Below are 24,331 nucleotides of genomic sequence, written 5' to 3'. Positions count from 1 at the left end.
CATGTATTACTTTAATGACTAATGTGCATCTGACCCAACCCATGGTCTTTTCAGCCACCTCATATGCAAGTGAAAGTTGAATACTGAAAAAAGAAACAGAGTAAGAATTGATGTAGTGTTGGCAAACAATACTGATTATTATACCATGGACTCCCAAAAGAACAGATAAGTCTTAAAAGATATACTATCAAAACATTCCTTGGAAGCAAGGATGGCAAGATTTTCTATGGCTTACTTTACACACATCATCAGGAAAGACCAATTGTTAGAAAAGGACATAATTTTTGGTAATGTAGAAAGCCATCATAAATAACTCTCAGTGAGATAAATTGACATAATAGCTATAACAATGCACTCAAAGCAGGACTGGGCCATGTTTTGTTTTGTCCTGCATGAAGCTGCCATGATTCAAAGCCAACGCTAACAACAAGACTACCTGAATATAGTAAGTGTGACAACTGGCATTTTATGTGCATGTTTGCTGAACCTAAAATTTAACAAATTCATTAGTATATGTGAGTATACCAAATTGCTTTCTTTGACCAAAGAGAATGTTCATTCATTCACCCTAGTTTGGTGCCTAAAACCAGCTACTTACTCTCCTGTGTTCCTGTGAATACAAAACTAAGACAGGTTATTTTTCTTTCAAAGTTTATAATTTTTAAGGTAAAGCTCGTTAGTAAGTACAATGATGGGTCATTTTTTAGGGTGGTAGCAACCGTCATTGATACCATTCAAAGTTTTAGTATTGAAGAGAAAATAACTCACTTAAATGAAAGCATAGGTGATTCACATTAGTGTTTATAAAAACATATCCTACAATTGAGGGGTACATTAGAGGTAAGCTAAAATAGCAACTAATACTCTGAGATTTTTAGAATGTACACCTACTCCTTGCTTATCATCTATGTCATTATCTGTGTCTTTTTTTATTTTTTTTACTATTTACAGAAATAGTAAAAAAAAAAAAAATCTATCAAATAATTTTGTTCATTAACAACTTCTGTCAGTAACAAACATCAAAGTACAAGGTGAGAGTAACACGGGCTGTGTTGGTTAAGTCTGTGTCAACTTGTCTGGACCATGACTCACAGTGGTTTGGCAGTTATATAATGATGTCATTTCACATCTGTGTAGCGATGTAATTTGTCAGCTATATAATGATAAAATTTGGAAATTATGTAAGTATGCAATTCTCCATTTTGTGATCTAATATAGTCATTCTCCATTTTCATATAATGACCTGGTTTGGAACCTAACCACGTCAATAAATGAGGACTGGGAATACACATATTATTTTAAGAGAACTTGCATATTAGAAGACTTGTACCCAGGATACAAGTTGGTTTGCAAGGCAGTGTATTTTGGCTTTCAGAGACCTTCATAGACTGGTAACAGTTCATATTATAAAATGCATATTAACTATCTTCCAGTACAGTGTAGTAAGTTCAAAAAATGTTTGGAACTTTCTCAAAAAGTTAAATAGTTACTATATGATCTAGCAATTCCACCCCTAGATATTTGCCTAAAAGAAAAGTAAGTATATGTTCAAGTGGTCATGTCTGTGAGAATGTTCATGCTAGCATCATTATTCATAATAGTGAAAAAGTGGAAAGAATTAAAATGTTCATCAATTTGTGAATGTATAAACAAGAGGTGGTATATTTATACAGTGAAATTCTATTTAACAATTTTTTTAAAGTATAAATACTGGCACATGACACAACAGATGAACCTCAAAAACACAGTGACAGAAGTCACATCCAAATGCTGTACTGTATGACTTCTAGGATCAGCACTGCACTGCGAAGCACAAGGTCCGTAGTTCAAACCCACCAGCTGCTCCTCAGAAACCCTATACTGGGTCACTGTGAGTCAGAGTCGACTTGATGGCACTCAACAACAACAACAACAATGATTCCCTTTGTATGAAATGTCCATAAAAGGAAAATCTGTAGAGATGGGAAATGTAGGTGTAACTGACTAAGATAGGAGTTGTGATAAGGGAGTGATTTCCAGTGGGCACAGAGTTTTTATTTGGGGTGACAGAACTGTTCTAAAATTAGATTATGCTGATGGTTGGCCAGCACAGTAAATATACTAAAAATGACTGAATTGTACGTTTAAATTGATTAAGGTGGCCTGTAAAACATGCCTCAATCAAGTTGTTAATAATAATTGTTTCAAAATTAATGGGTTAGGAACTTCAGTGTATACAAACATAAGCTAAGCAAGTTTTTCTGCTAGGTGCAGAAAGCATAAAAATGAAATAGACAGTTTGTCAAATGAGAAAAGCAAGGATGTATATATATAGAGATACATATATATTATAACTTTTTTTCTCTCTAGGAGCAATTGAAATATTTGCCACCCAATTGGACCATACTGGAAGGTATACTTGCATTGCCAGAAATGCAGCTGGTTCGGCTCATCGACATGTGACCCTTCATGTCCAGGGTATGGAAGGTTGTCTTTACTCCTTAAAAACTTGTATTTCTTTCTTCTTCTTCTAAGTCATTTTTAATCCTTGAAGAACAGTGTTCTCTAGAGCTATGAGCCACCATAAATTCCTAGGAATATGAAAACTTCAATAAGACTAAAAAGGCACTGAAATGATAAATCATACAGAACAACCACGAGATTGTTTTCCTTTTTGGGTTTTTATAATATGTTCCTACTTCTAGTCTATTTGTATTATAATAAAAACTGGTTGCAGTGATGACTTCAAAGTTTATAATGGGATCAATATTTCCTTTTCCTTTTCTAATGGACAATCAAATCATTACTCTTTCAGAATTACAGATTTGACCTTGTTTAATCTCCTGAGTACAGCAGACATTTCTTCCATACACTGGTGCTATTATTATTTTTTTCTGTTGATTGTTTCTCATAGAACCTCCAGTCATTCAGCCTCAGCCAAGTGAACTAGATGTCATTCTAAACAATCCCATTTTATTACCATGTGAAGCAACAGGGACACCCAGTCCTTTCATTACTTGGCAAAAAGAAGGCATCAATGTTGTCACTTCAGGTATCTATTATTTTGCCTATCAAGAAAATCATGGCAAATTCAATGTTTTAAAATTGAGAAGTTGGCATGACTATATATTTTAATAAAAATAAAAATTTGTCTAATTTCTGTGTTAATAACTGTACTGCAGGTAAAAAACATGCAGTTCTTCCAAATGGCGGCTTACAGATCTCAAGAGCAGTCAGAGAGGATGTTGGGACTTACATGTGTGTGGCTCAGAATGCAGCTGGTACAGCCTTGGGCAAAATTAAGTTAAATGTTCAAGGTACTTAAGTAATCAACATCTATGTCTTCATTTCAAAACTGTTTTGACAGTGTATTTCAAAGATGTATATATTTAAAATGATTTTGCTACCTTTCCTCTATAGTTCTTAGTATTCTTAGTTTACATGATTCATATAAAGAAGGAAATTTCAATGTGCTGTTTTCTGTCATTGTTTTTGTAAGAAAAAAGGAACCCAATATATTTCTATTATGAATCTCTACTTTATATTCCAGTTTGTTACATGGCATATTTAATGTGGTTTGTTTGTCTGTTTATTTGTTATTTAAATCGATCCCTCTATAATACTACCTTGAAAATATGATTGTTGTCCACTTAAAAAACAAATTGAACAGCAGTTTCAGTATATTCATGGAAAAAAGAGTCTAAAGAAAAAGCAGGATCTTTTGTTTTGTTTTCACATGTACAGGTATTTTCTCAATATAATTTTCCTATCTTGCATGCACTGTTTTAAGGAAGTGAATTGGAAATAAATTCCATAATAATGAAGTTGATTTTGCTGATTTTGAACTTCTGGGGTTGTCTCCCTATAATGTCGTTATTGTTAGGTCCCACTGAGTTGGTTTTGACTCCTAGCAACCCATTGTGCAAAAGAACAAAACACTGTCCAGTCCTGTACCATCCTCATAGTTATCCCTATGTTTGAGACTATTTTTGCAGACATTGTGTCAGTCCATCTAATTAAGGCTCTTTCCTTTCCCCCTGACTTCCTACTTTGCCAAGCATGACTTCTGAATGACTGGTCCCTGCTGATAACATATCCAAGGTACATGAGACAAACTCTTCCCAATCTTACTTCTAAGGAGCATCTGACTATACTTCCTCCAAATTGGATTTGTTTATTTCTTTGGCAGTCTTTGATATATTAAATATTCTACACCAATACCATAATTGAAATGCATCAATTCTTCTTCAGTGTTCTTTATTTATTGCCCAACTTTCACATGTATATGTGGCAATTGAAAATGACATTATTCCTATGATATATTAATAAATATTATAAAATTCACTTTTCTGATTATTGTAAATCTAATTTCAATTTGCTTTTCAAAGTTTATTTAACAAATACTTATGGGGAATAACTGGGGGGCATATTTAATAATATAGACATGATCCCTTGCTTATGATATTTTCTTTTTAGTAGATAAGAGACAATTATGCAATCAAATCAATGAAACCATTATAAATTCTGATGTATGCTATGTATATAAAGAAAAAAATAAGGGCAGAAGTGGAGAATAATGGGAATTGGTAGGGCTACTTTAGGTCAGTGGCCAGGGTATGCTTCTCTGAGAAGATGACATGCAAACTGAGGTCTGAATAATGAATGTGAAGGTTTCAGAATGTGTTCAAAGACAAAGCTGAGAAAAGAAGTAGGCTAGTGTGGCTAGACATTGGTGAGCAAGAGGAAGACTGACATAACTTTAGGGAGATCAGTGCATGAAGGACCAATAGGACATAAAGAGTTTAGATTTCAATTTTTGTGCAGTGGGAAACTGTCCAAGAATGCAAACAGAATTTTGATTTGGTTTTAAGACCTCTTTTGTTGCTATCAGATAATGGTGTTGAGAAAGGATAAGAATACAGGTGGATGATCTGTTAAATTAGTCTAGGCAGGATGGATGTAATATTCTGGCCAGAAGTGGGGTGTCTGTGTGTTGCAGAGGTGAAGGGAAAAGTGATGGATTCAAGATGTATCTGGAAATGTAATTACCAGGATTGCTGGTAACTCTAATTTGAGGGGTGAGGGAAAGAGAAGAATTGATATTTCCTGGACTTTGGGCTGAAGCTTGTGAGTAGATGATAGTACCATAGTAGACTACAAGGGGAAGAACAGGTTTTAGAAGAAGGGAATCGTGATTTCTGTTTAATCATGTTGACTGTGAGAAACTTAGAAATTGTCTCTCACTTATCTATCAGTTTGTCGTACTGTGGTGGCTTAGGTATTGCTGTGATGCTGGAAGCTATACCAACAGGTTCACCCAAGATGAACAGGTTTCAGCAGAGGTTCTAGACTAAAACAGACTAGGAAGAAGGTGAAGCAGACTACTTCTGAATGCTTAACCAATGAACCCCTTCTGCATAGCAGCAGAACACTGTCAGAGATAGTGCCGGAAGATGAGCCCTTCAGGTTGGAAGGCAATCAAAGTATGACTGAGAAGAAGGTGCCTCCTAAAAGTAGAGTTGGCCCTGATGATGTGAATAAAGTGTTTAGAACTTTCATTTGCTGATGGGGCACAACTGCAAACGAGGAGAAACAGCTGTAAACAACCATTAATAACCTGAACTGAAATGTACTTACTATGAATCTAGGAAGACTGGAAGTTGTCAAAAAATGAAATGGAATGCATAAAGATAGATATCCTGAGCATTAGCAAACTTAAATGGATAGGTATTGGCCATTTTGAATCTTACAGTCATGATTTATTTGCTGGTACCAATAAATTCAAGAAGAAAAGTGTAATATTCATCATTAAGAAGAACATTTCAAGATCTATCCTGAAGTACAGTGTTGTCTGTGATAGGATAATATCCATATGCCTGTAAGGAAGACCAGTTAATACCACTATCATTGAAATTTGTGCACCAACCAGTAAAGCCAGCGATGATGAAACTGAAGAATTCTACCAACTTCCTCAGTATGAATTGATCAAACATACAGTCAAGGTGTATTGATAATTCCAATGCTCTCCCATTTAAGCTGTCACTCAGTTCACAATGAAAACTTCAAAAACTGGTTGTTGGTTTTTTTTATGAGGAATTCACTGAGGGGGAAAAAAAAAAGATGTATTGATAATTACTGATGATTGGAATGTGAAGGTTGAAAACAAACAAGAAGGATCAATAGTTGGAAACTATGACCTTGGTGATAGAAATGATGCTGGAGAGTGAAAGAATAGGATTTTGAAAGATCAATGACTTATTTATTGCAAATTCTTTTTAAAACAACATAAAAAATGACTTAAACATGGAGCTGGCCAGATGGAATACACAGAAATCAAATTGACTACACCTGTGGGAAGAGACCATGGGAAAGCTCCATATCAGTAGCCAAAACAAGTCCAGGGGCTGATTCTGGAACAGGACATCAATTGAACATATGCAAGTTCAGACTGAAGCTGAGAAAACTGAAAAGCAGTTCACAAAAGTCAGAGTATGACTTTGAACATATCCTACCTGAATTTGGACACCAACTCAAGAACCTAGGGAACTGCATTAAACACTAGGGAACTGCAGAAACTCAACCTGAATTCAGAAGAAGACATGAAACTGGGAATAGCGTCACTGACATAAGATAGAGCTTAGCTATAAACAGAGAATACCAGGAAGGTGTTTACTTATATTTTATTGATTATGCAAAGGCTTTCGACTGTGCAGATTATAAAAAGTTATGATAAACATTGCTAAGAATGGATATTCTAGACCACTTGATTGTGCTCATGAAGAAACGGTACATAAACCAGGAGGCAGTCATTCAAAGAGAAAAAGGTGATACTAAGTAGATTATAATCAGGTAAAGTGTGTATCAGGTTTGTATCATTTCACCATTCATATTCAATCTATATGCTGAGCAAATAATCTGAAAAATTGGCTTATATAAGAAGAATGTGGCATTCACGATGGAGGAAAGAGTCATCAACAACCTGTGATATTCATATGATACAACCTTGCTTGATGAAAGCAAAGAACACTTGAAATACTTGCTGATGAAGATCATACATCACAGCCTTCAGTATGGATTGCGCCTCAATGTAAAGAAGCCAGAAATCCTCACAGCTGGACCAATAAATAGCATCATGATAAATGGAGAAAATTGAAGTTGTCTAAGATGTCAGTTTTCTTAGATCCAAAATCTACATTTATGGAAGCAGTAGTCAGAAAATCAAATGCTGTATGTTTCAGGCAAATCTGCATAAGACCTCTTTAAAGGGTTTAAAGAAAAGGTATCAGTTTGAGGACTAAGGTGTGCCTGATACAAGCCATATTTCAATTGCCTCCTATGCATGTGAAAGTTGGACAGTGAATAAGGAAGACTGTAGAAGAATTGATGCATTTGAGTTATGGTACTAGATAGAGAAGAATACCGCAAGTACCATGAACCACCAGAAGAACAAACAAATCTGTGTTGGAAGAAGTACAGGCAGAATGCCCCTTAGAAGCCAGGATGACAAGACTTTGTGTCTCATACTTTGGACATATTATCAGGAAGGACCAGTTCCTGGAGAAGGACATTATGCTTGATAAATTGAAGAGTCGGCAAAAAAGCAGAAGATCCCCAACAAGATGGATTGCTACAGTGACAGCAGCAGCAGGCTCAGGCATAACAACAATTTTGAGGATGGTGTAACAAAACAGAACACTGTTTTCTTCTGCTGCGCGCAGGGTCACTATGAAATAAAACTGACTCAATGGCACCTAATAACAAAAACATTAGAAATCGCAGTGGAGATGTCAAAGTAAATATCAGTAGTTTTTAATGTGAAGCTCATGGGAAACATAGAATCTAAAAATATAAATTTGGCAGTAATCAATGTATTTAAATTCACAATACTGAATGTGGTCATCTAGGAAAAATGTAGTCAGAAGAATCTCTAAGGAAAAAGTCATTATTTAGATATCTGATAAAAGAGATTAAGCAGGAAAAGAATACAAAAGAGAAAACAGAAATTGGAGTAAAATTAGAAAACTATAATACCGTGGAGGCCAAGAGGTTATCAAGAAGGAAGTGGACACTTTTGTTGAACATAATATCCTATTGTAGTAAGATAAGATAAGGATTGATTTCATCAATGCAGAGGTTATAAAAAAAAGTTTCAGATTTGAGAATTTTTTTCTTTGATAATTGATTAAAATTATTGGCTTAAGAACAATTAAAAGACAAAGAAGAATAGTAAACAACTAATAAAATGTGAACATTCCTAGAACACCCAGAAATAATTGCATGAAGGAGCTCTGGTAGCGTAGTGGTTACGAATCGGGCTGCGAACCTTAAGGTCAGCGGTTCGAAACTACCAGTCGCTTCACGGGAGAAAGATGAGGCTTTCTACTCCCGTAAAGATTTACACCCTCGGAAACCCTGTACAGGGTCGCTATGGGTCGGAACCGACTCAATGGCACTTAACAACAACAACAGAGGCATGAACTATTCTGAGTACCACTTGTCCTGTGCTTGTACAGTCTATAATGACAAAACACAAGATTAAACTCAATAATAATGGTTTCTGTAAATTATCTCAATAGAGTCCCTTTCATTTTCAATCACCTGATATGTGTACAAAAACAGGACAGTGAATAAGGAAGACTGAAGAACTGATGCCTTTGAATTATGGTGTTGTCAGAACAACGAACAAATCTGTCCTGTGAAAAGCACCGCCAGAATGCTCTTTAGAAGAGAGTTTGGTGAGACCTCATCTCACTTACTTTGGACTTGTTATGAGGAGGGACCAATCCCTGGAGAAGGACATCATGTTTGGTAAAGAAAAGGAAGCAAAAATAGGAAGACACTCAAGGAGAGGGATTGACACAGAGGGATGGTGTCAAACATAGGAACAATTGTGAAGCTCGTGCAGAACCAGGCAATGTTTTGTTCTGTTGTACTGACTCAACAGTACCTAACAACAATAAATTAGATGGACATTTTGAAAATACTTACTAGAAAACTCAGGCCAATACCTGTGAAGGTAACCCAGGACCAGGCAGTGCTTTCTTCTGTTGTGCATAGGGTTGGTATGAACTGGAAATGATGGTACCTAACAACGTCACCTGCATGTAAACACTAGAAAAGAAATCTTTATCATTAGTCTTTCCAGGGGGTTCTATGATCAATTCATTTTCTATGATCAATTCATTTATTCAAATAATTTATTATTCAAATAATACTTTAAAAAATAGGACCACTGTACATGAGACATTATGCTAAGTTCAATAGGACATGCATGAGTAAACATATCTTTGAACAGCTGAATATTTTTCAAACTTTAATGAGATTTATTTGGGAAGCCAATGTTTAAGCATTTGATTGAATCAGATGATGTCATATGTTACAGAAAATGCCTTTGTCCATCTAACCAAAGTTTTGTAGACATTTAAATCCTCTTGAATATATGTTGTTTCCTCATTTTAAATTGATTATTAGGCACATTTATTTGTTAGCAATATGAAAACTAATTTTCTTGAAAGGGCTCCATGCATTTTCTTTTTCAATGAAACCAAATCACAGTGATTCTTTGTTCATGATATGGTAAAGTCGGGATTTTATTTCTTATCAATGTTGCCTGACTTTATTGAGAATATAGTTGTGGTATGGGAATGCTACACTCACGTTTTAAGATGAGATTTCAACTTTGTATCTTTTAGTTCCTCCAACAATTAGCCCCCATCCAAAGGAATATATCACTGCTGTGGATAAGCCTATCATGCTACCATGTGACACAGATGGCTTCCCACCACCTGACATTACATGGCATAAAGATGGGCATGCAGTTATGGAATCAATCCGCCAGCGCATTCTCAATTCTGGAGCTCTACAGATAGCATTTGCTCAGCCTGATGATGCTGGCCAGTACACATGCATGGCAGCAAATGTGGCAGGATCAAGCAGTGCCAACACCAAACTTACTGTCCATAGTAGGTAGTTTAAAGTCATTGGTTAATAAATTATTTCAGTCTGCTGCATTATCATAAACCCACTGCTGCTGAGTCGATTCTGATGTAAAGTTTCTTAGACTGTAAATGTTTACAAGAGCAGACAGCCTCATTTTTCTCCTCCAGAATGGCTGGTGGATTTGAATCACTGACCTAACTAAGGCCCAACACACAGCACCACCAGGCCTCTTTTGGCATTATGGCAAAAAAGAAAAGTACAAATGTGATGGAAATCAGAACTGTACAAAACCAGTAATCTAAACTGGTGTGTACTTGTGAGAGAGAGAGAGAGAGAGAGAGAGAGAGAGAGAGAGTGTGTGTGTGTGTGTGTGTGTAGAGGTACACCAAAACCAGAAAACAAACCCACAGCCATCGGGTACATTCTGACTCAGAGCAACCCTACAGGACAGAGTAGAACCACTCTACAGGGTTTCCAAGGTTATAAATATTTACAGATGAAAACAATCTCAACTTTCTTCCACCCAGCATCTGATGGGTTCAAATAGTATCCCAACACTTATCCATAGTGCCATCAAGGCTCTCTGGAAAGAGAACCCTTCAAATCTAGTTCCTGTGGACTATGTTTATTGATGTGTATGCACATATGTGAGAGAGATTTTTAATACAGGCAGAATAATGAATGTATTATAATAAATACCCCCACATTGTAATTGTTGGGATCTTTTTGGTTTATGAGGAGTATTTTGTGTTTTGTGACTTTTCTGACTTTTTTTCAAGCTGCACAGCACCTTGACTCAAATTTAATTATCATATTATCTACATTATAAATGTAGTTTAAATTTATAACTGGAAATCTAGTTTATTCATTATTTTATAGTTGTAAACTACATGCATATATACTTTTATAACAAAAATATGCATTTTTCTATAGATTCAGACAGCTAACTAAATACCTAAAAAAATGTTTTAACTCTTACATGTAAAATTTAAGAAAAAATAGAATGCCTATATTAATATCAGTGGGAGGAAAGGGCAAGAAGCAAATTAAAGAGTTCCCAGCTCCTATTTGAGACGTAATTGTTATTTAAAATAATGAATGTCTGCTTTTTTTGTGTTCAAAATTTGTGAAAGTGGTGTTTTTTAAAAGCATGTTTAAATTATTATAACTTCATAGTTACAGTGACAATTTTAAGTGCAAACAATTAATTGAATAAATAATTTAGCAAAATTTTAAAGCACCATTGATTTTTCTGTCTTCCTTGATTTAGACTAGTTTTTCATTAACATAAGTGAACTGGTAAATACATATTAATTCTTTGCCTTACAATTAAAGAATACTCACATTCAAGTATCTGTAGGAAATATACCAAAATTGACCATATAATAATAGTGGAAGAAATTGTTCACATGGATTTAAAGTACAGGCTATATAGTTCCTATAAGGATCTCTGGTAGTGTAGTGGTTACGAATTGGGTTGCGAACCTTAAGGTCAGCGTTTTGAAACTACCAGCTGCTCCACCAGAGAAAGATGAGGCTTTCTACTCCCGTAAAGATTTACACCCTCAGAAACCCTGTACAGGGTCGCTATGGGTCGGAACCGACTTGACAACACTTAACAACAACAACATGCATCAAAAAGACATTATGTATCAAAAATGGTGTATGTCTTGAATTTTTATTGTGCAAAAAAAGTGAAGTAAATATATTAATGCTGCAGTTAACTAAAGAAAAATATCAACCCCAAGAAGGCCAGTACAAAGGAGATAATTAAAATAAAATATAAATTAATGAAAAATAAAGAGTATTTATGTTGAACCACTCACCAAATTAGATTTCTATATTTTTTATATAATCTATAAGGTTTATGCATATAATCATAGCTTATATAATCATATGATGGTTACATACTTATTTGTATAGTCATAAAAAATGAGTAGATGAAAAAATAGAGTTTATAATAACTTTATTTAACTGAGAACAACTTTTATTTTGTTACTGTTTTTTAAGTTTTTATTGTGAATTGGGTGAAGGTTTATAGAGCAGATCATCATTGTTGTATTCAACAATTCATACACATTTTGCTTCATTTCATTAATTGTTGTTAACAACATTAATCAGTGTTTTTGTCATTGTTGTTAAGTGCCAGAGTCGGTACTGACTCATAGCGACTTTGCATAGGCTTTCCAAGGAGTGGCTAGTGAGCTTAATCCACTGACTTTGTGGTCAAAGCAACCTTGCTGTCCAGAACATTAACCCAATATCACTTGTCCTGCTTCCTCCCTGTCTCCTGGTTCTATTTCTCCTTCTTTCCTAATCCTTATGAAATTTATCTTTGAGTAAATGTTGCCCTTTTGATCTTAAATGTTTGATTTTTCTAGGTGTATGTACCTCACCAGTGTTATTGCTTGGCTGAAAACCATGCCACAGAGATGAGTAGAGTTTCAGATTAAAGGGTGACTGAGGGCCATAGTAACACACCAGCTGCTCCTTGGAAACACTATACAGGGTCATTATGAGTCAGAATACCCTCGATGGCACTTAACAACAAGAACAAGGGCCATAGTTACTTTTTTCTTTTTTTTTTTTTTTACTTTTTATTGTGGATTGAATGAAGATTTACAGAGAAACTCATCAGTTTTACCTTCAACAAATCATATACTTTGTTTTATCTCCATGATTGCAATCCTTTCCATACATCAACAGTTATCCCACTGCCTCCCTTGATTCCTACTTCCATTCCTCCCTCCTTCCCATCCCTTCTCAACTTTGTCCTTAGGGAAATGTTACCCTTTTGATCTTGAATGATTGACCATTCCATGATAAGCATACTTATATGTCCCCCTATGTATCTACCTACTGTTTGGCTAAAAATAGGGTCACAAGGGTGAGTTCCATTCCGGACCTAAAGGCTGATTGAGGGCTTATAGTCTAGGGTTCCTATAGATGGGTGTTTTATTTTGTTATACAATTTTGGTTTTGTTCCACACTTTCTCCCACTCTATCCAGGACTGTCTAATGTGATCCCTTTCAGAGTAGTTAGTAGTAATAGATGGGCACCATATAGTTCTTCTTGTCTCAGAATTGTGGTTACTGATGTTCACCTGCTACATTGGTCTGTTGGAATAGTTGATACCAAGTATCTTCAATTTTCATCACTCAACTGTCTTCCACATATGGAGAGACCAATAGTTTTACCTTAGATGGCCGCTCATGAGCTTTTAAGAACCAAGACACTGCTCACCAGAGTAGGATACAGAACATTGTCTTTGTAAACTATATTATGCCAGTTAGCCATGAGACTACGGTCCTGAGCCCCTGGTGGTGGTGGCTGTGTGTCATGGAATCGGTTCCAACCCACAAGTGACCCTGTACAAAGTTTCCGAGGCTATAAATCTTTACAGGAGCAGAAAGCCTCATCTTTCTCCTGCGGAACAGCTGGTAGTTTCGAAATGCTTGCAGTTAGCAGCCCAATTTGTAACCACCTTAAGGTCAGCGGTTCGAAACTACCAGCCGCTCCGCGGGAGAAAGATGAGGCTTTCTACTCCCATAAGGATTTACACCCTCGGAAACCCTGTACAGGGTCGCTATGGGTCGGAACCGACTCGACGGCACTTAACAACAACAACAACACTACCAGAACCCAGCAATTCATTGCCTTAAGATGTTTGATAATATTTTTTAACTTTTCATCATTTTGACCTCTGTAAGCTCCACCACATTCATAAGTGTGTTTGCAGCAAAGGTAAATACCCATGTACAAATATCCTCTTTCAAACCGTTAATATTTGTGAGTATAATCCCACTCTCCCTCCTATACCTGTTCAGTCTGTGTATCTGACCATGTTACTTTTAAAATATCATTAAGATCGGTTCATGTTGTTGCTAATGTTGTTGTTGTTAAATGTCTTCAAGTTGGTTCCGACCCATAGCGATCCTGTATAGGATTTCCAAGGAACAGCTGGTGAGCTTAAACCACCGACCTTGCAGTTCAAATGGCTTTGCAGTCTGGCACATTAACCCACAGCGCCACACTGTTTGAATAATTCTAAAATGATTTGTTTTAGGAGAGGAGTATATTTATATTTTTGACTCAAGTATTCTTAGTATTGTTTACACCTTTCCCATGGAAGCAAATAGCTCTAAGTCCACTAAGGTATTTCATAGTATAATAAGTATTTTATTCATCTTTTTATATTACTGAAACTCCAGTTCAAGAAAATGAGAAACATAACATTTTTGGCTTAGTGTTATAATGCATGGAGTTATGAAATCACTATAAAACTTTTCTGTGAAACAGTATAAAATAAAATGACCTTAACAGTCTTAATCTGGCTTTAATAACATTTGTTGTAACACACTTGAAATACTGCATTTTTATAGTACTTTTTGATATTTAATATGGAATGAGTGTTTTACAGTGACTTTTATTAGTTTATCTTCACATTATCTCTGTGATACAAGTCCAGCAGTTATACAACCAAATAAGCATTTTTGTTGTGTTTTATTTGGGCTAGTTGGTTGGTTTTATAGTATTGTTTTATTCAAACTTTTGCTTTACTTCACTACATTAAGCAGAAGTAACTTAAGTAAGATGTTATGAAGCCAAGTAAAATCTAGAGACTTCCAACCCATTTATAAGTCATGTGTGCAGAAATTGAATTTAAATATATTCAATAACTTCAAATGTATTAGAGTTCTTGCTATCATCAAAAATATTGATTTCTCTCATAACAATCAATACCGTAGTAGATTTTTTTTCTTTTCATACTGCTAGAGAAATTACCCCAGAGAGTCTCATGTGTTAAAGCTTCAATGTGAATAAAGATATAGTGTCTAACTCAACATCCTGAATGACTGTCTTTTTAAAAATCTTCATAGTACCACCCAGAATCCGTAGTACAGAAGTACATTATACGGTCAATGAAAATTCACAAGCCGTTCTTCCATGCATGGCTGATGGGATTCCCACACCTACCATTATCTGGAAAAAAGACAATGTTCCTTTAGCTGACTTGTTAGGAAAATATACTGCTGAACCATATGGAGAACTCATTTTGGAAAATGTTGTGGTAAGTGTAATAAACATGAAGAGGTACAGTAAGCCAGATTTTTTATTTACCTTCTTACTTTTACTAACTTAGCTTAGGAATATTTTTTTAAATAATGAAAGAAAAATTATAAACCTAGGTCACAAGATAATTTTATGTATCCAAGGACTAAAAAGATTAAACAAATATTAGGAATTTATGAATGGTATTCTTTGGAAATCGTTATGGTGGTTTTGAATATTTTGGGTTTCCTGGAAAAAATTCTGAGTGCCTATGCTATGGTCTATGCTTATAACTGTATTTTGGCATGATTAGAAGAGTGGAAATGTAAGAACATCTAATGTATTATATTAAACAAATATAAATTGTTGTTCTTAAGTGCCATTGAGCCAATTTTGACCAATAGTGACCCTGTATAGGGGTTCCAAGGAGCAGCTGATGAACTTGAACTACCAACTTTGCAGCTCAAATGACTTTACAGTCTAATGCATCAGCCCACAAATAGCAGCTGCAGAATCTTTGTTGTTGTTAAGTACCATTGAGTTGGTTCCAACCCATAGTAACTCTGTATAGGGTTTCCAAGGAATGGCTGGTAAGCTTACACTGCTGACCTTGCAGTTCCAAACCAACTTTGCAGCCCAGTGCATAAACATATAGTACCACACCAGGACTTTGATTTTTATAGGTTTAAAAATAACTTTTCTATTCATGGACACAGAAACTAAAGTCTGGAACCATTGGAAGTTAAGCTATCCTAATGTTCTTGCATATCTAGCGCTATAGAATAGTAGCCATCAATAACATCTCACATTGTTAGTAGAAGCCTACTCAAACAGGCACCTACATTGGCACATACCACATGGCTTTACTTTTTAAAAGTTAAATTAAACTAAAAGTTATTATGTGATTTGGAATTTGGGTGCCAGCCCATGGCACCAAATATTAAACATAATTAAAATGTGAATCAATTTCTGAACTTTTGAATGTATCTAGTTCTTTTTAATAGCCCTTTGAAATCCCTAAATTGCATTACAAAATTTGGATGGAATAAATTTGAACATATTAAAATTATAGAATCAATCACATTTATATTATAAACTCTACCAACTAGCCAGAATTCTAGATTGCCAGAGTGAACCTGTGTCATTAGACCCTAAACCAAATCACATGTGCCAGCAAAAATCAAATTTATTCAAATAGGAACTTCCGTCACTTTTAAGAACCACCATTATGGTATGTACAACTAAGAAAGAAAAATATACAACCAATTAAGCTATTACAGACCACCAATTTTTAATTTATGTACCAATTTCAGAGCTATTATAATGTGATGATATAAGAACTTTGTTGTTGTTAGCTGCCATAGAGTCAGTACCAACTCATAGCAACCGTGTGCACAACAGAATGAAACACTGTCTGATCGTGGTCCAAACTCATTGTTGTTGATAGTTTGAGTCCATTGGTTCTGTCACTGTGCCAATCCATCTTGTTGGGGGTCTTCTTCTTTTTACTGTTACCCTCCACTTTACCAAACACGATATCTTCTCCAATACTGGTACTTCTAACAATACGTCTGAAGTACGAGAGACGAAGTCTGGCCATCCTGACTTCCAAGGAGCACTCTGGTTGTACTTCTTACAACATAGATCTATTTGTTCTTTTGGCAGCCTGTGGTACTTTCAATATTCTCCTCCAACACCATAACTCAAGTGTATAATACTTCTACTGTCTTTCTTATTTACCATCCAACTTCCAAATGCATACAAGGTTATTGAAAATACTATGGCTTAGGTCAGGTGCACCTTAGTCCTCAAACTTACATCTTTGCCCTTGAACACTTTAAAGAGGTTTAGTGCAGCAGATTTGCCTAATGCAATGCATCACTTGATTTCTTGACTGCTGCTTCCATGAGACTTGATGGTTGATGCACACAAAATGAAATCTTTGATAACTTCAGTCTTTTCTCTATTTATACAGATGTTGTTTATTGGTCCATGGGTAAGGATTTTTGTTTACTTTACATTGAGTTACAATACATACCAAAGGCTGTGGCCTTTGATCTTCGTTAGAATTTTAAGTCCTCTTCACTTTCAGCAAGCAAGGTTGTATCATCTGCATGTTGCAGGTTGTTTATGAGTCTTCCTCCAATCCTGTTGCCACGTTTTTCTTCATATGACCCAGCTTCTCAGATTATTTGGCATACAGATTGAATAAGTATGGTGAAATAATACAATCCTTGCATACATTTTTCCTAACTTTAAATCATTTGGTGTTATCCTGTTCCTTTGAACAACTACCTCTTGATCTATGTACAAGCTCCTCATGAGCACAATTAAGTGTTCCAGAATACCTATACTTTGCAATGTTGCCCATAGCTTGCCTTGAGCCACTCAATCAAAAGCCTTTGCATAATCAATAAAACATATATCTTTCTGATATTCTCTGCTTTCAGCCAAGATCCATCTGATGTCAGCAATGATAGTCTTTGTTCCACATCCTCTTCTGAATTCAGCCTGAACCTCTGGAAGTTCTCTGTCAATCAGTCTATTGTTGCAGCCATATTTGCTTTATCTTTAGTAAAATTTTACTCATGTGGGATATATCAATGATATTATATTGTCTGATGATTTCCACATTCCATTGGGTAACCTCTCTTTGGAATGGGTACAAATACAGATTTCTTCCAGTAAGTTGGCCAGGTTGTTGTCTTCCAAATTTCTTGGCATAGATGAGTGAGTTCCTCTAGTGCCATCTCACTTTCTTGAAAGATTTCTATTTTTATTCCATCAATTCCTGGAGCCTTGTTCTTTGCAAATTCCTCCAATGCACCTTTTATTTCTTTCTTCAGTATCTTTGGCTCTTGATCTTATGCTACCTCTTGAAATGTTTGAACATCGGCTGTTTCTTTTTGGTACAGTGACTCTGTATACTCCTTCCATCATCTTTTGATTCTGTCTGCATCATTCAGTAATTTGCCCACAGAACCCTTCAATGCCACAAATTGAGGTTGATTTTTCCTTCAGTTCCCTCAACTCGAGAAATGCTGAGAATATTCTTCCCTTTTGGTGTTCTAACTCCAGATCTTTGCACATTTTGTTATAATATTTGACTTTATTTTCTCAAGCTGACCTTTGAAATTTCCTGTTCAGCTGTTGTAACTCCTCACTTCTTCCATTTGCTTTAGTATCTCTACACTGGAGAAAAAGTTTCAGAGTCTCTTCTGACATCCATTTTGACCTTTTCCTTCTTTCTTGTCTTCTCAATGACCTTTTGGTTTCTTCCTGTATGATGTTCTTGGTGTCATCCCACAACTAATCTGGTCTTTGGTCTTTAGTGTCTAATGCATCAAATCTGTACTTCAAATGCTCTCTATATTCAGGTGGGATATATTCAAGGTCATATTTTGGCTCTTGTGGACTTCTTTTCATTTTTTCTTCAGCTTCAGTTTGAATTTGCATATGAGCAATTGAAGGTCTGTTCCACAATCTGCCCCAGGCCTTGTTGTGGTTGATGATAAGGAGTTTTTCCACCATCTCTTTCCACAGATATAGTCGATTTGATTTCTGTGTATTCCATCTGGTTAGGTCCATGTGTATAGTCATTTTTTATGTTGTCTAAAAAACATGTTTACAATGAAGAACTCATTGGTCTTCCACAAAATTAATATCATGCAATCTCCAGCATCATTTTCTATCACCAAGGCCATATTTTCCAGCTTCTGATCCTTCCTTTTTGTTTCCAACCTTTGCATTCCAATCACCAGTAATGATCAACACATTTTGATTGCATGTTTGATCAATTTCAGACTGAAGAAGTTAATAGAATTCTTCAGTTTCATCATCACTGGCTTTAGTGGTTAGTGCATAAATGTGAATGATAGTGGTATTACTTGTCTTTCTTATGGTGGCTTGGTGGATGTGTGCCATGGAGTTGGTTCCGACCCATAGCGACCCTGTACAGGGTTTCCAAGGCTGTAAATCTTTTTGGGAGCAGAAAGCCTCATCTTTCTCCCGCAGAACAGCTGGTAGTTTCAAACTGCTGACCTTGCGGTTCGCAGCCCGATTCATAACCACTACGCTACCAGATCTCCTTGACTTCCTTACAGATGTATGAATATTATCCTGTCACAGACAGTGATGTACTTCAAGACTTCTCTTGATATGTTTTTTTTATGATGAATGTGATGTCATTCCTCTTCAATTTGGCATGTGATTGTGAGATTTGAAATGGCCAATACCTGTCGAATGCCTAAGATATCGATGTGTCTACATTTCATGAGAACTTTAGAACTGATCACATAAGGGTAACTTGGTTCATTCATTTGTTTAAATTGCTCATTGTATCTAATGGGCATCACATGAGGTTTAGAAATGATGAAAGTGGCCCCTAGATCACTCTTCTAGACCCTGAAGAATGAAAAATGAAAAAAGTTTACAGTTATTATAAGAAAATGACTCAATGCTGTTAAAGAATATCAGCAAAAAGATCATTTATAACTAACTACCAAGTAAGAGACATAGTTAGTAGAAGTGTATTTGTGAAAAATATATACAATCCAAATATTTTAATGCTTCAAATTCATAAAATCTTTGATTTTAAATTTTAAGTTTTCACCACTTGAGAATTTAAGAACAGCTAAATGGTGCAGATAGTTGGGGGAGTGTTTAGAAGGAATATCATTTATTCCTGTGGTGTCCTGGTACAGCGCTGCAGGTTAATGCGCTGGGCTGCAAGGTTAGTTTGAACCACAAAGTCAGTGGTTCAAGCTCACCAGCCCTTCCTCAGAAACCCTACACGGAGTCACTATGAGTCAGAACCAACTTGAGGACACTTAACAACAACAACAGTAGTATGAAACCAACTTTAGATTTTATGTATAGTGAACGATTATAAATCTTTACGTAACAATTTAAATCAATTCTTTGATGTTCTGATGCAAAAAAAAATTATTTAATTTGTAAATTTTTAAAATAAAAATAAACAGAACATAATCTGTGCCTTAATGTATCCTTTGACATTGAATCATTAATTCAATGAATATTTATCAAACACCTTCTCTGTGCCCAGCACTGGTTTAGGCACTTAACAGCAATAACAACAATTTTGTATAAAAGGCCACTGGGTTTTGTTTGCACTCAACAAAAATAGTTTGCACTCAACAACTAACCTAAAATAATAACTTTGAGTTTTTGTTGTTATAAAGATTTAGTATTAACAACTGGAATTTAAACCGCCCACTGGTGCCACCGAAGAAAGGCTTGGCTATCTGTTTTTATAAAGATTACAGCAAGCAAATTCTGTGGAGCAGTTCCACTCTGTAACACATGGAGTCAAGTCTGGCAACCAGTATTTGACACTGAACCAGAGAGTTTGAATGCGAGATTCGAGATCATTGGTGTTTGAAAGAGAGATCTGGACTGGAAATGCTAGTGGTCATCAGCATGTTGGTAATGTGTAAAGCCATAAGACTGGATGCGATCACAAAGAAATTGAATCTAAATAGTGAAGAAAAGAGGTCCAAAGAGTGAGGCCTTTCATATGCCAACATTTAAAATATTAAGGTTAAGGAAAAGCCAGAAAAGGCATGACAAAGGAGTAACCAGTAAGATAAGAAGAAAACTAGCAGACTGTTGTGTCTTGGAAGTTAAGTGAAGACAGTGTATCATGAGAAAGAAGTCTTAACAGTGTCCAGTTTTGCCAATGCATCTAATAAGATGAGTGCTTAGAGTTGCTAATGGAATTTTAGTAAGTAAAACTTCAGAACTGCAGATAATATTGCCCTTACACATTGTCATTTCTCCTGATAAATTTGGTGATTTTTGGTGCCACATCCACCAGAGAGCCAGCTACACTGTCCAGATGCTACTTGCCTTTGGGCTTATTGGTTCTTTGTTCACTGCAGAGCAGTGTTGAAATTTGGATCTAAAGTTTTCGGAGATCTTATCCCTATAAACAAATTGGTAGTTCTGTAAGGTATTTTAAATTATGTTTGCACAAGCTAATCTGACTAACCATGTAAAGTTCAGACTAAAAGTGGAAATTTAAATTGCCTAAATAGAGTGCTTCCCTTGGTGGTCTGATTATGTAATTATATGTATTTTATACAATATGATATAAGTTTATGTAATGTTAAGCACTATGATTTTCTATTTAAGCCGGAGGACTCTGGCACCTATACCTGTGTTGCTAACAATGCTGCAGGTGAAGACGCACACACTGTCAGCCTGACTGTATATGTTCTCCCCACTTTCACTGAACTTCCTGGAGATGTGTCATTAAATAAAGGAGAACAACTACGATTAAGCTGTAAAGCCACTGGTGTTCCATTGCCCAAGTTAACATGGACTTTCAATAACAACATCATTCCAGGTTGGTCATTTAATTCTTATGAAGAGATTACATATAGGACTCTAACCTGAGTTTTATGTCCTGTAGCTATGGGACTGTTTGAGAAATTACCGTGATGAGCTGATTGCTTTAAATCCTGTAAAATGTGCACCTGTGCTTGGATTTTACTCTGTTCCCAGAATATATGTTCTATTCATTCTTTTGGAAAAACAAAAATAAGTTGATCACAGAATCATGTGTAAATAGATATTTTTAAGCAAGAAAATTTATTCTGTAACACATTGTCCTGGTGTAATGCTGTAGGATAAACACTGGACTGCTGTCCTTAAGGTCAGCAGTTCAAACCCACCAACTACTCCTTGGAAGCCCTATACAGGGTTGATATTAGTCAGATCTGACTTGATGGCACTTAACAACAACAGACTTATCCTACATGGGCATGCTTCATCATTAATAAGTAGATTAAGAGATCTACCTTTGGAGTACAGGTTTTTGTTAAGTGCGTCAAGTTGGTTCCGACCCATAGTGACCCTGTATAGGGTTTCCAAGGAGTAGCTGGTGAGCTTGAACCACCAAACTTGTGGTTCAAACGAATTTTACAGTCCAGCACATTAACCCGCAACACCACACCAGGAGTGCTTGGAGTACAGGAGATCCCCCAAGTTTTACAAAGCGAACTCTGCTTCCTACTCTATGAACCATTATCTATTATAAGTATAGATCATTTTATCTAGAAAATTTCTAGTCAACATATACACTACATGTTAAAGTAAACCCTGGAATGCAGTAGCACTTATTCCTGGGAGGACAGTCTACTTACTTATCAAAATTTGTCATTAGCATAATGATGCTGGCAGTTCTTGTCTCCCAAAACTGCATTCTGAAGTACCACATTGTTGTTGTTCAGACTCATAGCGAGCCTGTACAGGGTTTCAGAGGAGCGGCTAGTGGGTCTGAACTGCCAAACTTGCAGCTCAAACTGGCCTTGCAGTCCAGTGCATTATCCTGCAGTGCCACGCCAGGAAGTACTGCATTGTTAGCATTTAATTAAATATCTTGCTAGAAAAGTAATAGTATGTTTGCATTTGTATTATAACAAAGAGCTCTGTTAATAACTGGAATTCATCCATTATATTACCTTAATAACAGCAATAACACATCACTAAGGAGTCCTGGTGTGGCACTGTAGAATAAGCACAGAACTGAAAGGTTAGTTTGAACCACAAGATGGGTGGTTCAAAGTCACCAGCCACTACTTGGAAACCTTATACTGGGTTGCTATGAGTCGGAACTGACTCAATGGCACTTAACAAGAACAGGAATAACAAGGGCCCTGGTGTGGTACTGTGGGCTAAGTACTAACTGGTAACCCCAAGATTGGTAGTTCAAACCCACCAGCTCCACTTGACAACCGTGTTTAGGGTTTCTATGAGTCAGAACCGACTCAACAGCATACAACACCAGCAACAATAAAATATAACAAAATAATGGACTGGCAGTGGCAACAACACTAGACTCAAACATAACAATTCTGAGAATGGTGCGGGACAAGACAGTGTTTCATTCAGCACCAAACAACAACAAGTAATACATAGTCTATAAATACATAATCCATATTGGTTTCAGACACTATAGTACTAATTTAGATTTTACACTTTTAGGGCTTGAATTTCCATGTAACATTCAGTCTTGTTAAGTGCTGTCAAATCAAACCCTGTATAGGGTTTCCGAGGAGGGCTAGTGAGCTTGAACCACCAACCTTGATGTTTAAACTGTCCTTGCAGTGGAGCGCATTAACCCGCAGTGCCAAAATTAAAAATGCAAATTGGATGGGGAAAAACATTCTAAAATATATCTAACATAATGAGACAGTGGCTGGTCGCATCAGAATCTTTTTTAGTGTCACTTGTTTTAGGATTAGTATGTCTACCTTATGTTCTATATCAAATCTTATACTTGCCTTTGTAAGATAAATATTTGTATAACTAACATTTTTGACAAGTTTAAATTATTACAGATTTGAAAATGTTGTCAATATTACATAACTAGCATATGTTTTCTTGGTTTCCTCTCTGACCTGCCAAATTAGTTGAATTATAACTGAAAAAGGTTTCATGTTTTTGATGTAAATTGTTTGGAAGGAAAAGTTGTGGTGAGATAAAAGAAATAGAAAATGTCATGTTTGCAAATGAAAGATATTTGAAAACCAGAAAGACAATGAGTCAGCGTTAAGCAACACTTAGAGTTGAAAGATGTACTTTAAATATAAAGTGCATTTAAAAGATGTTTGAATTCTCTTTTCCTGTTTCTCCTGCTGTTTCTTATTCACCAAACAGGTGGCTATAGTTACAGTAAATAGCTCAGAGGAAAAAATCTTCAATGCCATGCTGAGATCTCTTTGGTTCAGTTGCTAGCTAACTCATAAATCTAACCTGCAAAATATTGGGCTGCCATGAATATTTTCCTGTGTTACTGAGAGGCATTTGTGCTGTTTCTTAACTTGTTTCCCTCAGCCCACTTTGACAGTGTGAATGGACACAGTGAACTTGTTATTGAAAGAGTGTCAAAGGAAGATTCAGGTACTTACGTGTGCACTGCAGAGAACAGCGTTGGCTTTGTGAAGGCTATTGGATTTGTTTATGTAAAAGGTAGGTAAAAGTGCTCTATTGTTTATTTATAATTTATTTGTAATCAAAGGTTTGTGTTTTGCTTCTTTATTTTTTAGCAATAAAACATAATTTTCAGTATGTTAACCCACCCAGTCCTATTTCACAGGTATGCATATTCATGAGAAGTAAAGTATGAACATTCAACTAACACATAGGTAAGCAGTACATATAGAGGCTACCATAAGGTGGAATCATCTATTTATGTTGTGGAAATTGACAAAATTACTTAACTGATTAGCATGAACAGTTGATGCTGGATAATTAATCAGGTCCTAAAGTAACTTTTCTCCTCTTTACTAAATTACCTTTCTAAATAGATTAAAAATCACAAAAACATTATCAGAA

The 24,331-nt window shown here is 35.9% G+C and overlaps 1 protein-coding gene across 1 annotated transcript in view; it reads left to right on the top strand.

Moving 5' to 3' along the window:
* Positions 1–24,331, top strand: part of HMCN1 (hemicentin 1) — a 665,929-nt gene that overhangs the window by 571,586 nt on the left and 70,012 nt on the right. Inside the window, exons 77-83 of the mRNA XM_006872707.1 lie at positions 2,350–2,457; positions 2,894–3,031; positions 3,162–3,296; positions 9,672–9,941; positions 14,800–14,990; positions 21,125–21,338; positions 23,831–23,965. Of these exons, the coding sequence (XP_006872769.1) occupies positions 2,350–2,457; positions 2,894–3,031; positions 3,162–3,296; positions 9,672–9,941; positions 14,800–14,990; positions 21,125–21,338; positions 23,831–23,965 (1,191 nt within the window). The remainder of the gene's footprint in view (positions 1–2,349; positions 2,458–2,893; positions 3,032–3,161; positions 3,297–9,671; positions 9,942–14,799; positions 14,991–21,124; positions 21,339–23,830; positions 23,966–24,331) is intronic.

Source organism: Chrysochloris asiatica, unplaced genomic scaffold, assembly GCF_000296735.1.
Source record: "Chrysochloris asiatica unplaced genomic scaffold, ChrAsi1.0 scaffold00210, whole genome shotgun sequence".
Classification (NCBI taxonomy): Eukaryota; Metazoa; Chordata; class Mammalia; order Afrosoricida; family Chrysochloridae; genus Chrysochloris; species Chrysochloris asiatica.
Note: the sequence above shows the minus strand (reverse complement) of the source record. Positions and strands in the feature narration are given on the sequence as shown.